This window comes from Rhinoraja longicauda, chromosome 10, assembly GCF_053455715.1.
Source record: "Rhinoraja longicauda isolate Sanriku21f chromosome 10, sRhiLon1.1, whole genome shotgun sequence".
Taxonomy (NCBI): Eukaryota; Metazoa; Chordata; class Chondrichthyes; order Rajiformes; family Arhynchobatidae; genus Rhinoraja; species Rhinoraja longicauda.
In genome coordinates this window covers 939,920-954,007 of record NC_135962.1, presented here as the reverse complement: position 1 = coordinate 954,007, position 14,088 = coordinate 939,920, and the positions used below count along the sequence as shown (strand labels likewise).

At 42.3% G+C, this 14,088-nt stretch overlaps 1 protein-coding gene across 3 annotated transcripts in view; it reads left to right on the top strand.

Annotated features, from left to right (window-relative positions):
• Positions 1-14,088, top strand: part of rcor1 (REST corepressor 1) — a 93,902-nt gene that overhangs the window by 70,087 nt on the left and 9,727 nt on the right. For 2 of the 3 annotated variants that reach the window (XM_078406012.1, XM_078406010.1), the window contains exons 6-8: positions 3,803-3,924; positions 4,649-4,751; positions 5,869-6,066. In XM_078406012.1, coding sequence (XP_078262138.1) covers positions 3,803-3,924; positions 4,649-4,751; positions 5,869-6,066 — 423 coding nt within the window. The remainder of the gene's footprint in view (positions 1-3,802; positions 3,925-4,648; positions 4,752-5,868; positions 6,067-14,088) is intronic. The other variant, XM_078406011.1, reaches the window with a different exon arrangement.

Genomic DNA, 14,088 nt, shown 5'->3' with positions numbered 1-14,088 from the left:
CATCTACTTTACTTCTTATACTTCGCGCATTCATATACAATACTTTTAATTCCTTACTCATCTCATCCTATTACACTTGGCCATACTCTCCTATCCCTTTGTGAGCTCTCTTTCCCGTTTATTCTGGGGTCATTAACTATCCCTTTACTCTCTTTCCCTTTAACTCCATCCTTGACTATCCCATTTGACCCCCCCCCCCATTTAGTTTAAACCCACCCATGTAGCAGTGGCAAACCTGCCTGCCAGAATGCTGGTCCCCCACCTGTTAAGGTGCAATCCATCCCTTTTGTACAATTCCCCCTTACCCCAAAACAGATCCCAGTGGTCTAAGAATCTAAATCCCTGCCACCTGCACCAGTTCCTCAGCCACACATTCAGGTCCTGTATCTCCCTGTTCCTGCTCTCACCAACACGAGGAACTGGAAGCAAACCGGAGATAACCACCCTGGAGGTCCTGCTTTTCTGCATTTTTCTGAGCTCTCTAAAGTCACGCTGCAGAATATTCATCCCCTTCTTTCCGACATCGTTTGTGCCGACATGCACTACCACTTCCGGCTGTTCATCTTCGCCCTTGAGGATTTTCTGCATTCTGTCCGTGACATCCTGGATCCTGGCATCAGGGAGGCAGCACACCATCCTCGAATCCCACCTGTTGCCGCAGAAACCCCTGTCCGTACCGCTCACAATGGAGTCTCCTACTACCACGGTGTTGCCTGACGTCGGCCTCTTTGGTTTTGGCTCAACAGCACGTTTTGCTTCGCAGGCCAGTCTGCCGCTCAGTGTGGTAACGTCTTCTTCCCCGACAGCTTCCAAGTGGTTGAACCTGTTCTCAAGAGGTACAACACCCGGGGTCCCTTGCACTCCAAGTTTCCTTCCCTTTCTCACCGTCACCCACTTTCTCTCTTCCAGTACCTTTGGTCTAACAATCTCACTGTAGGACTTGTCCAGGAACGACTCAGTTTCTCGGACGAACCTGAGGTCATCCACTTGCTTCTCCAGTTCCCCAACACAGTCCTTCAGGAGCTGTACCTGGATACACTTCTCACACTTGTAGCAGCCAGAGGCACCAGCAGTGTCCCTGACCTCCCACATCCTGCAAGCATCACACTGAATCAGTTTGCTTGGCATTTCCTTCTTGCGTCTCACCCTCCCTCAGCCTCCTCGCCGAAGTACTGATTGAGAATGATCAGCCATGATCACATTGAATGGTGGTGCTGGCTCGAGAGGCCGAATGGCCTACTCCTGCACCTATAGTCTATTGTCTATTGATCTTGCCTTTACAGCATGTTTTTTCCTAGCAGTAATCCTTCCCTGGCTGTGAAGTTGCATGAGATGGGGAGATTCCAGTGCAGGAAGGAACTGCAGATGCTGGTTCAAACCAAAGATAGACACAAAATGCTGGAGTAACTCAGAGGGACAGGCAGTATCTCTGGAGAGACGGAAAGGGTGACATTTCGTGTTGAGACCCTTCTTCATTCTTTCTGTCCAGAGATGCTGCCTGTCCATATAACATATAACCATATAACAATTACAGCACGGAAACAGGCCCGTTCGGCCCTACCAGTCCACGCCAACCACTTTCTCTCACCTAGTCTCATCTACCTGCTCTCAGACCATAACCCTCCAATCCCCTCCCATCCATATACCTATCCAATTTACTCTTAAATAATAAAATCAAGCCTGCCTCCACCACATCCACCGGAAGCTCATTCCACACAGCCACCACCCTCTGAGTAAAGAAGTTACCCCTCATGTTACCCCTAAACTTTTGTCCCTTAATTCTGAAGTTATGTCCCCTTGTTGGAATCTTCCCCACTCTCAAAGGGAAAAGCCTACCCACGTCAACTCTGTCCGTCCCTCTTAAATTTAAAAAACCTCTATCAAGTCCCCCCTCAACCTTCTACGCTCCAAAGAATAAAGACCCAACCTGTTCAACCTCTCTATATAGCTTAAGTGCTGAAACCCAGGCAACATTCTAGTAAATCTCCTCTGTACCCTCCATTTTGTCAACATCCTTCCTATAATTTGGCGACCAGAACTGCACACCATACTCCAGATTCGGCCTCACCAATGCCCTGTACAATTTCAACATTACATCCCAACTTCTATATTCGATGCTCTGATTTATAAAGGCAAGCATACCAAACGCCTTCTTCACCACCCTATCCACATGAGATTCCACCTTCAGGGAACAATGCACAGTTATTCCCAGATCCCTCTGTTCCACTGCATTCCTCAATTCCCTACCATTTACCCTCCTCAAGTTAGGAGGAGGGGGAGTTCAACGAGATCTGGGTGTCCTAGTGCATCAGTCAATGAAAGGAAGCATGCAGGTACAGCAGGCAGTGAAGAAAGCCAATGGAATGTTGGCCTTCATAACAAGAGGAGTTGAGTATAGGAGCAAAGAGGTCCTTCTACAGTTCTACCGGGCCCTGGTGAGACCGCACCTGGAGTACTGTGTGCAGTTTTGGTCTCCAAATTTGAGGAAGTATATTCTTGCTATGGAGGGCGTGCAGCGTAGGTTCACTAGGTTAATTCCCGGAATGGCGGGACTGTCGTATGTTGAAAGGCTGGAGCGATTGGGCTTGTATACACTGGAATTTAGAAGGATGAGGGGGGATCTTATTGAAACATATAAGATAATTAGGGGATTGGACACATTAGAGGCAGGAAACATGTTCCCAATGTTGGGGGAGTCCAGAACAAGGGGCCACAGTTTAAGAATAAGGGGTGGGCCATTTAGAACGGAGATGAGGAAGAACTTTTTCAGTCAGAGAGTGGTGAAGGTGTGGAATTCTCTGCCTCAGAAGGCAGTGGAGGCCAGTTCGTTGGATGCTTTCAAGAGAGAGCTGGATAGAGTTCTTAAGGATAGCGGAGTGAGGGGGTATGGGGAGAAGGCAGGAACGGGGTACTGATTGAGAGTGATCAGCCATGATCGCATTGAATGGCGGTGCTGGCTCGAAGGGCTGAATGGCCTACTCCTGCACCTATTGTCTATTGTACGTCCTATTTTGATTTGTCCTACCAAAATGCAGCACCTTACACTTATCAGCATTAAACTCCATCTGCCATCTTTCAGCCCACCCTTCCAAAAGGCCCAAGTCTCTCTGTAGACTTTGAAAATCTACTTCATTATTAACTACACCACCTATCTTAGTATCATCTGCATACTTACTAATCCAATTTGCCACACCATCATCCAGATCATTAATGTAAATGACAAACAACAGTGGACCCAACACAGATCCTTGGGGTACTCCACTAGACACTGGCCTCCAACCTGACATACAGTTGTCAACCATTACCCTCTGGTATCTCCCATTCAGCCATTGTTGAATCCATCTTGCAACCTCACTATTAATACCCAACGATTTAACCTTCTTAATCAACCTTCCATGTGGAACCTTGTCAAATGCCTTACTGAAGTCCATATAGACAACATCCACAGCCTTGCCCTTATCAATTTCCCTGGTAACCTCTTCAAAAAATTCAAGAAGATTAGTCAAACATGACCTTCCAGGCACAAATCCATGTTGACTGTTTCTAATCAGGCCTTGTTTATCCATGTGATTGTCCCACTGAGTTACTCCAGTATTTTGGGTAGATTCCTGCCAGGTGCTGCTCTATAGTGAAATCTAGTTGTGATTTTGAACTTCCCTTGATTGTTAGTTCATGAATTTATTTATCATAGATTTGCAGTGCACTCTTTGATTTGAAATCTTTCCTTTGATAAAAGTACAACCGTGAGTTGACAAATGTAACTGGACTTTGCTATTTGAACTTCATTTTGTGCATCTTGCAGCTGCCTGACAAATCCATAGCTAGCCTGGTAAAGTTTTATTATTCGTGGAAGAAAACGCGGACCAAGAGCAGTGTAATGGATCGTCATGCCCGCAAACAGATGAAAAGGGATAAGGAAGGAAGGTAATTCAATCTTCTGCCCGCCGTTTCTTCTTATTCTGATTAATTTAATTGTGCTGTAAACATTTTGAAACTGCAGAAGACAAAGTACTGCAGTAGCTCAGCAGGTCAGACAACATCTCTGGAGAACGTTTCAGCTGCCGATTTGTGTTGGGACCCTTCTTGAGACTGATTGTAGCGGATGGGGAGGGGTGCAAAGAAAGCTGGAAGAGAGGAGAGACAAAAGCCAGCAGGTCATAGGTGATCACAAATGAGGGTTTTTTATAGGCAGATAGTTGGACAAAGGCCAAAGATGAAAATAATATATTTTTTAAACCCTCGCCTGTATCCACCTATCACACTTGGGGGAATTTGTGCTGCTCCTTCTCTTTTCCAACTTTCTTTTCCCCATATAATCAGTCTGAAAAACGGTTCTGACCCAAAACATTACCTATCTATGTTTTCCAGAGATGCTGCCTGACCTGCTGAGTTGCTCCAGCATTATGTCCTCTTTTGTAAACGAGCATCTGCAGCTCGTTATTTCTATATTTTAAAACTGCACACAGATATTGATTGAGTTTTTCAGGTTTGGTGTAGGATGAGAATATTTGGCAGGCTATTAGTTTGCAATAACAAGACTTTTTAATTTGCAAAATTATTACGCGTAGTTTTGTCTTTTTGGGGTGGGTGTGTATTGCCCTCGAGTAATGAATTTCCAAATTGTTGAATTCTATAATGTATCTGCAAGGCTGCTTTTCTTCTGCAGTGGTGATGAGATTGAAGAGCCGAGTGTAACTACAACCAGTATAGTTGACAGCGAAACAGATCCGAACAAAGAGGCAAAGAAAGAGGTGAGCTGACTTTGTTTGTCTTTCTATTCAGCTATGCAATTTGAATTTGTCAGCCTGCTTTTGTCATTTTGAATTTGTCACCAGATTGTGCAAACACAAGTTTTAAGTAGAAATTAAAGTTGTGATTGTGGCTTGAAAAAAGCAAATTATAATTGCAAATTAATAATCTCACCATCCAGAACCTGTCTATTGTAAGTTATAACCAATTTGTTCCAGATTGAGCACAATTCCATTCATTTGAATTCCAAGTCCATAGTAAACTCATAACAGCATTTCTGAATATTGCCAATTATCATTCACTCAAATGATACTGACTCGTTTACAACACTTTTGCATGTTTTTTGAAATTTTCATTTTTAAAACCAAATGATCCCCAGCATTCCACCTGGTTAAAATCAGCCTATTCTGCTGATTAAATGTGAGGCCATTTATAAATAGCCATGAGGTACGGTGGAGCAGCAAAGTGGCACAGCCGTAGCCTTGCTGTCTGTATGGAGCATGTACGTTCTGTTCTCCCTGTGACCGCGTGTTTCCTCCCACATTCCAAAGACGTGCAGGCTTGTAGGTTAATCAGCTTCTGTACATTGTCCCCATTGTGTAGGATAGTACTAGCGTATGGGTTATCACTGGTTGATGTGTACTCGGTGGGCCAAAGGGCCTGTTTCTACGCTGTATCTCTAAACTCAACTAAATTCATTTCTAATTAATGTTTTGTGCACTTATCCCATGGAAGCAAGATAACTTTGTTGCTTAAAACATTTGCTCACTACTTACATAGTGGGGAAAGAAGTACCAGCAGTCACTGACCTGGTGGTGTATTCTCAACCGTTGACAAAGGTAAATGTGGGTAACCTAGGCCCGTCTGAATTCAGATACTCCAGATTAATTAAAGGGCCTCCAATCTTAGTTTTTGTCATCTTTCTATTCATGTACAGATCACGAGTCATCATCTGAGGTGGAAATATAAAGGCTAATCTTTAAAAATTGAATTACAAATTTGTCTAATTACTATGCATCAGAAAGAAGTAATTTTCATTATACACCCATATTTTGGATTAGTAATGAGAATTCTTAAATTCCTACGGTCTTTTAATCTGTGGTGCTTTTTTTCTAACAGCAGGGTTCTCAAACTGTAAAAAGTGTCCCACCAAAGAAAGAGACACGAACAGTCCAAGGAAAGCAAAGAATAAGTCAGAAGCCTCCAAACGGGATGTTTCTTCTTCAAGAGGATCTTGATGCTTTGTGTACAGGTTCTGGCGCTGCTAACTCTGTCCTCAGGCAGCTTGACATGGAGCTGGTCTCACTTAAACGTCAAGTAAGCTCTGTATCTTCTTTTCAATTGCATCCAACAGACGTTTAAATAACTTGGAAAGCTTTTTTTCTAATAATAGTTTTCCATTGTACTTCGTATAATACTGGTTTGGGGGGAAAATAGTGATGAAAGTTGAAAAATTAGACCTCTCCTGGCTTAATCTGAGCCTTCCTGCCTAATACCCACAGTACAGGCGACTGGGTGGGAAGATGGTGTGGGTCACCTTCCTGGAAAGCAGTCTGGTTGTCCTCGCACAACGCATGTTCACTGCATCCGCTTCAAGAAATGCAAGTTTAGAAATATTGTTTAGTACTATTTTCTCCACCGACTTTGTGAACAAATGTTATTCCGTATCACAAATTGTTTTGGTAATAATTTGTGAATTCTGTAAGGCCAATTTGATACTGGAGTAGCCGTATCGCTGGGAACGCCCGTACTATTAAAGCAGAAACACCACGTGAAACGTTGTGATTTATATGCTTGTGCTTTCTGTTTGGGAATAAAACTGGAAATGAGCAGAAAGTTGCTGGAAATATGTTTTTAAAAAACTGGATCATGTTTTGGAACGGCCTCAATTCCTGAAGAGGTTCTAGAACAAGACTCTGGGCATCCTTTTCTACAAGTATCTTGTCATTTGTCTTTGTTCTTGTGGTTGGAATGCTGCAGAATTGAATTATGTAACGTGGCCTCACGGGCCAGAATCGTGTGTGCCTCTTGCCCATGCTAACCTGATTGGATGTGATGGTCTCTGTTGGATCTCCCGATCCTTGGGTCCAGATCACTACATCACTTGTGGCGCAGCTGTTCCAACCAACACCTTGCCCTTGAAATGCTCCTAAGGCAAAGCTGGAGGGTAAAGCTCTTATTTCTGTCAAAGCTGTCATTGATTTTTAGTTTCTAAATTTCACTTGGTATTCCAAGTGGTAAAATTAAAGCAAATAACAATTGCTTGAAATATAAAAGCAAGTAAAGTGAGTGAAAATATATAAAAACACATAATTTTGACGTTTTAAGCTAAAATAATATTTAAAATCATTAGGGGAAAATGGGAAACTAAAATTGAAAATGCGAGAAGCACTTGGTAGGTCAGATGGTATCTACAGAGAGAGAAAAGGCCATATCAGGTCACTAGCCCAATTTAGAAGTGAAAAGTAAAAACTGGATGTAAAAGGGCTAAAAAGCTAGTGTTAACAATTACACGAGTGAAAGCAAATGTTTGCCAGTGTTAATGACTGTGTAATTGACTGGAAATATTGACTGATTAACTTCACAGACGCTGCCTGAACTTATGAGTACTTTCAGCATTTTCTTTAATGTAGAAAACAACTCTTGCGTATTTATCCCGACTGAAAATGCTACTGCTTTCAAATGGAATGACATAAAGCAAATTAAATTTCATGTATAAAAGAGCAAAGATCTTTAAGAACAAGGTTTTCTAGCCCCTCGAAGGGCAAACGAGATATGATTTGCAAATACTCTCAAATTCTGGAAAAAAGACCAATCTTGTCTTTATTTAGCAACATTATTCAAGTGCTTTTTCAACATGCCTTGCCCCCTATATCAGATCTACTACAGGTCCTTGGCCTTTGGGCCATGTCACCAAACCATGATGTAGTCTAAATCAACCGCATGCCAGCTGCAAGTGCCCTCCAGTTGCAAAGCTGGGGTACAACCATTAACCAACTTTGAAACACAATGATGTGCAGAGTTACCATCGCATTTCCTTTGTTCAAGTAGTGCAAAGTAAGAGTACTGGCATAAAATAATGTATTCCTAAATCAGTGGATAATCTTGCTTAAACCACAGCTCTGCACTTTGCCCTTTTGAATATTTCATTTCTGATTTATTTATAGCTGTTGTTACAAAGGCTTAGTTGCTTTTTTAGATGCCCTACTGTTTTACCTTTTTGAATGTAAATGAAACATTTTGCAGGAGAATATGGATAAGGTCTTCACCAGTTACAGCAAAGCACCATATTATTATTTCCATTCAGAATGCATGTAATATCAAGGTGAATTTACCAGCATTTAAATGACATTCCTTTGTTTAAAGTATGATATTGTGTTTACATGTTGACTCTGGTCTCAGCTTACACTTTGCTGGATCCACATGAGACATACAGCCTACAACCATTATTTGCAAAGTTGTGATGTCCAGCAATAGTAACGCCATTAAGTTGCTCAGTTATCATTTAAGTTGGAAAATGTTCATAGGTAAATGAAGTAAAAACAGTTAAACATTTAACATAAAGCAAATATAGAAATTTGAACATGGGATTAAAATTGAATAAAAAATACTGCAAGCTATGAAGAAATAAACAATTGTTTTTCAAATCATGGATTTTTCTAACATTCTGAAGGGATGACGGTCTGCACATTCAACATGCAGTTTGGTAATTTTCTATGTGCCGATCTAAAACAGTTATTGCTCAATCAAAGTGGTTTGAAGTTTTTCATGTTTTGTATTGAGAATGTGAATAAAATATTGAAGTTGATGTTGGAAAGCTGTGTTGATTGATTCTGAAGACTGCAACAGCACAGCCTGTAGAGGTGTCAAGGTATCATGAAAGTAGTGCCTTCACTTCCATGTTTAATTGTTTTTTTACCGATTAATTACAGATTCAAATTAGTTTATTATCATATACACCCAGGGTCCAATTAAATTTTTTCACATGAAGCTCGCAAAGTAAACAGTATATATTGATGATAAATACAACTATGTACACAATTGAGGGCAATTGCTGGAATTTAAAAAAATTCACATCGGAAATAAGAATGGAAAACATTTGAGGCACTCGGCAGCTCAAATGTTTCAGGTCAATGAGTCTTGATCAGAACGGGGAAAATGAGGGAACAAGTTGGTTTCACCAGTGAGGATGGAGGAGGGGTGAGTAGGGCAACGGCGATGGTGTAGACGATCAGAACCTTTTTCATTGGGTGGAAATATCAAATACTGGAGGGCATTGCTTTAAGATTAGAGGAGCAAAGTTTAAAGGAGATATATATAGGGTGATTTTTTTTTTCCACCCAGAGTGCCTGGAACGTGCTGCCAGGGGTAGTAGTGGAGGAAGATACAATAAGAAACCTTTAGGTGGGCAGATGGATAAGGAGGGAGACTGATTATGTGCAGGCGGATGAGAGTTGGTCTTGGCATCATGTTTGCCTCAGACATTATGCTGTACTGTTGGCAATGTACTCTCTGGCTAATAAACAAATGAGGGAAGTTAAGAGACAAAACAAAAAGATATGTAAAAGTTGTGGAATGCAGACCACAACGATTGCAGAGAACTGGAATAAAAAGGAGAATGCTGGAAATACTCAGCATATAGGGAAGCTTTGTGAAGAGGCAAAAGCTTCAGACACAAAACCATCTGTTCATTTCCACTCCATTTCCCTCTTTGACTCTTCCTATGCCTTTCTCGATCTGTCTTCGTCTCGAGATCGATTAGTAAACAAACCTATTATTAAATGTCCACAGACTCAAACTGTGGGCAGCACGGTGGCACAGCAGTAGAGCTGCTGCCGCACAGTGCCAGAAACACGGGTTTGACCCTGACCTCGGGTGCTGTCTGTGCGGCGTTAGCATGTTCTCCCGGTGACTGCATGAATTACCTCCGGGCGCTCCGGTTTCTTTCCACATTGTAAAGATGTGCAGGTTTGTAGGTTAATTGACTTCTGTAAATTGTCCATAGTGTGTAGGATAATTCTAGTGTGTAGCGTGATTGCTGGTTGGCACAGTCTCTGGGCTGAAGGGCCTGTTTCTACGCAGTTTCTCTTATCTAAACTATCTCAACTCATCTGCAAGCATTCCATTCTTCAGTCTCAGTAAACATCTACTCTGATAAGTCATTCTGCAAAAGTACCTCTGGGATGTCCTCTTTCCTTGAATCTTCCCCCACCCATTGAATGCATCTCATCTATTTCCTACACCTACCCTCCCAACCACTCCAAGTCAGAGCAAGGATTTAGTTGGCCTGGTCCTCATTTTCCACCCTCGCAAGCCTTTATTTTCAAAAGTTCATTGATAATTTGCATCACCATTAATGAGATTCTACCAACTTTCCATTCAACAAACTGAAAGGACCATTCCCTTTACAACTTCCTAATCTGGTCGTCGATCTCCACCAACAGCTCTCCTCTTTTCCCATGCAATCTTGAGATATGATATCTCCCATTTCTCCCTAAGATAGACAAAAAGCAGGAGTAACTCAGCGGGCCAGACCGCATCTCTGGAGAAGAGGAATTGTTGACGTTTTGTATCGAGACCACCTTCAGACTGAGAGAGATCTCCCAACATTTGATTTTACAAATTCATAATTTTGATGTCCAAAATTCAGAATTTTACATCTAAATTCATAATATGGCGCTTAATGCAACTTTTCAGCAAAAAAAGTATACGCATAAGCGTTGCGCTACATTTATGTGTGAAAAACGACTATTATTTCCAACAGTCTGTAGTTCTTGGACTACATGTACAATGTCAGGCCTATCATGAGTATATTCTACTATTTATAGAAAGGTTATTGAACAGAGATATTTGCTGGCTCCAGCCGGGCTGGAGTTCCAGTGTCCCAGCCGCAGGTTGCAAATTCAACCTACTGATCGGCCATGGAAGTCCCGATGAGGTTGAGATTGGCTGCCTTGCCCAGCCTGGGTGCCACATTTTCGGGGAGATTTCCAGGGCGGGGGGGATTTCTCGCAGGACCTCTAGCGGCTGAATTGACAAATTGCAATTATCGACTGTTTTGCGGAAATATGTGGGGCGAAATCGGAATGACGGAAATGAAATAAGAAAGCGGAAACTTTCCGCTAAAATCGGAAGGGTTGGGAGGGGTGCTGAGAGTCAGGGAAATGGGAAACGAGAGATTTAGACTGTGATGTAGAGAGATATAGGACAAATGAATCAAAGATATGCAAAAAAGTAACGATGATAAAGGAAACAGGCTGTTGTTAGCTGTGGCCTAGGTGGAAATGAGTTATAGACAATTAGACTCAAGACGACTTTGACGCTGGTACGACTTGGGTGGGGGAGGGATGGACAGAGAGGCGATGCAAGGGTTACTTTAAGTTAGATAAATCAATATTCATACCACTGGGTTGTAAGCTGCACGAGCGAAATATGCGTTTAGCCTCATTCTGACAATGGAGGAGGCCTCGGTCAGTTTAAACCAGCATCTGTAGTTCCTTCCTACACATCCCATTTCTCCATCTTCCTACACATCCCATTTCTCCCAAATGCAGACTGGCTGTCCACTTTGCAAAGTTCTCCCCCATAGTTAGCAGTGGCCAATCTGAGCTTGTTATCTGTCACTTAGACACTTGCTCACCCTGATCTGTGTGCTTTTGGCATTGTTCCGATGAGACCCAACTCATTAAGAAATGGCACATATTCCATCGGGACCTTCTGTAGGGTATTCAACAATTTCAGGTAATTTTCATTCAGTTTGTATTAGAACTGGTCAATGCTTCTTTAAGGTTATCTACTTGGAATACTAACTCAGCTCTTCTGTCCACAGATACTGCCTGACATGCAGCACATTCCAACAATCTCCTTTTGTTCTCAGTTCTCTATCAGCTCTGACCTGCATTTTACAGCTTTCACATATGCTGGTTTATACCAAAGACGAGGCACAGTGCTGGAATAAATCAGCGTGTCAGGCAGCATCTCTGTAGAAAATACCTTTTTCTCCACAGATGCTGTCTGACCCACCGAGTTACTCCATTACTAAACACTTTGTGGCTAACTTTGTTACCTCAGCCTATCCAAAACATTCCCTTGGTTCCATCCAACCCCTCGATAGCTTGAAACTAACACATTGCTTTTCCAATTCTTCAACTTTTTAAAAGTTTTAAAGTGAAGTTTTAAAAACAAACAATGCTGCAGATATGCAGCTTCTATGGAGAGAGAAACATGTTGAGCCATTAATGTTTCATGTACATATGCTGTTTTTATAATTGTTTTATAAATGTGCCTTAAAGAAAAATGAGCGTAAATCTTTCAACATGTGATCCCTGTAATGTGATCATGGATTGCAAGGAGGTCAATGTAATTCATCTTGTCTGTACTGTCACGTCATGAGAGTTGATGGCCAGGTGTAGATCCTTGGACCACTTCAGCCTTTTCCACCGTTCAGTAAAATCGTGGCTGATCATTTCGCTCTGACCCATATTCCTACTCTATCTGCATAATTTTTAATTCCCTTATATATGGATCTGTTTGATGTTTAGGTTTTTATTAGTGACACATGCACCAAGGTACGGTGAAAAGCTTTGCTTTGCATGCTATCCATACAGATCAGAGATACCATACAATCACTTGTATAAACTTAAGTACAATAGACAGAGCAAAAGGGAAGATGTGGAGTGCAGAATATGGTTCTCTGAGTGTACTCTGACTGAGCCTCCACCATTGACAAAAGTCCCGATTGTCCCAATTCTAAAAGGCAGAGTGAATATTTTCAGGGGGCAGGACAGAAGAGAAGCAGAGGAGAAGGCAGGAGATTGGGGTTGAGAGGGAAAAGTAGATCAGCCATGATTGAATAGTGGGGCAGACTCGAGCAGCATAGCCTAATTCTCCACCTACGTCTTACGATCTTGTGTTCATTGTGTATGGGAGGGGTGGGAAGATTGGGGGTGATGATGGAAGAGTCTGTTTAAGGGCAGGGCTTGATGAGACCTCCAGTTGCTCCAGCCAGTCCCTATTGTCTGCATCAAACATGCACCCATCCTTTCAGGCACTTCTACTCCTCCAATCCTGGGAAAATCAGGTTGGAAATGGACCCCAGGAAAGAGAGTTTGTAGAGTGCCTTCGAGATGGATTCTTAGAACAGCTTGTACTGGAGCCTACCAATGAGAAGGCAATTCTGGATTTAGTGTTGTGTAATGATCCTGATCTGATAAGGGGGACTAGAGGTAAAAGAGCCATTAGGAGGCAGTGATCACAACATGATAAGTTTTACTCTGCAAATGGAAAGGCAGAAGGGAAAATCGGAAGTGTCAGTATTACAGTATAGCAAAGGGGATTACAGAGGCATGAGGCAGGAGCTGGCCAAAATTGACTGGAAGGAGGCCCTAGCAGGGAAGACGGTAGAGCAGCAATGGCAGGTATTCCTGGGAATAATGCAGAGGTTGCAGGATCAATTTATTCCAAAGAGGCGGAAAGACTCTAAGGGGAGTAAGAGACACCTGTGGCTGACAAGGGAAGTCAGGGACAGCATAAAAATTAAGGAGAGGAAGTATAACATAGCAAAGAAGAGTGGGAAGACAGAGGATTGGGACTCTTTTAAAGAGCAACAAAAGTTAACTAAAAAGGCAATACGGGGAGAAAAGATGAGGTACGAGGGTAAACTAGCCAATAATATAAAGGAGGATAGCAAAAGTTTTTTTAGGTACGTGAAGAGGAAAAAAATAGTCAAGGCAAATGTGGGTCCCTTGAAGACAGAAGCAGGGGAATTTATTATGGGGAACAAAGAAATGGCAGACGAGTTAAACCGTTACTTTGGATCTGTCTTCACTGAGGAAGATACACACAATCTCCCAAATGTTCTAGGGGCCGGAGAACCTAGGGTGATGGAGGAACTGAAGGAAATCCACATTAGGCAGGAAATGGTTTTGGGTAGACTGATGGGACTGAAGGCTGATAAATCCCCAGGGCCTGATGGTCTGCATCCCAGGGTACTTAAGGAGGTGGCTCTAGAAATAGTGGAAGCATTGGAGATCATTTTTCAATGTTCTATAGATTCAGGATCAGTTCCTGTGGATTGGAGGATAGCAAATGTTATCCCACTTTTTAAGAAAGGAGGGAGAGAGAAAACGGGTAATTATAGACCAGTTAGTCTGACATCAGTGGTGGGGAAGATGCTGGAGTCAATTATAAAAGACGAAATTGCTGAGCATTTGGATAGCAGTAACAGGATCATTCCGAGTCAGCATGGATTTACGAAGAGGAAATCATGCTTGACAAATCTACTGGAATTTTTTGAGGATGTAACTAGGAAAATTGACAGGGGAGAGTCAGTGGATGTGG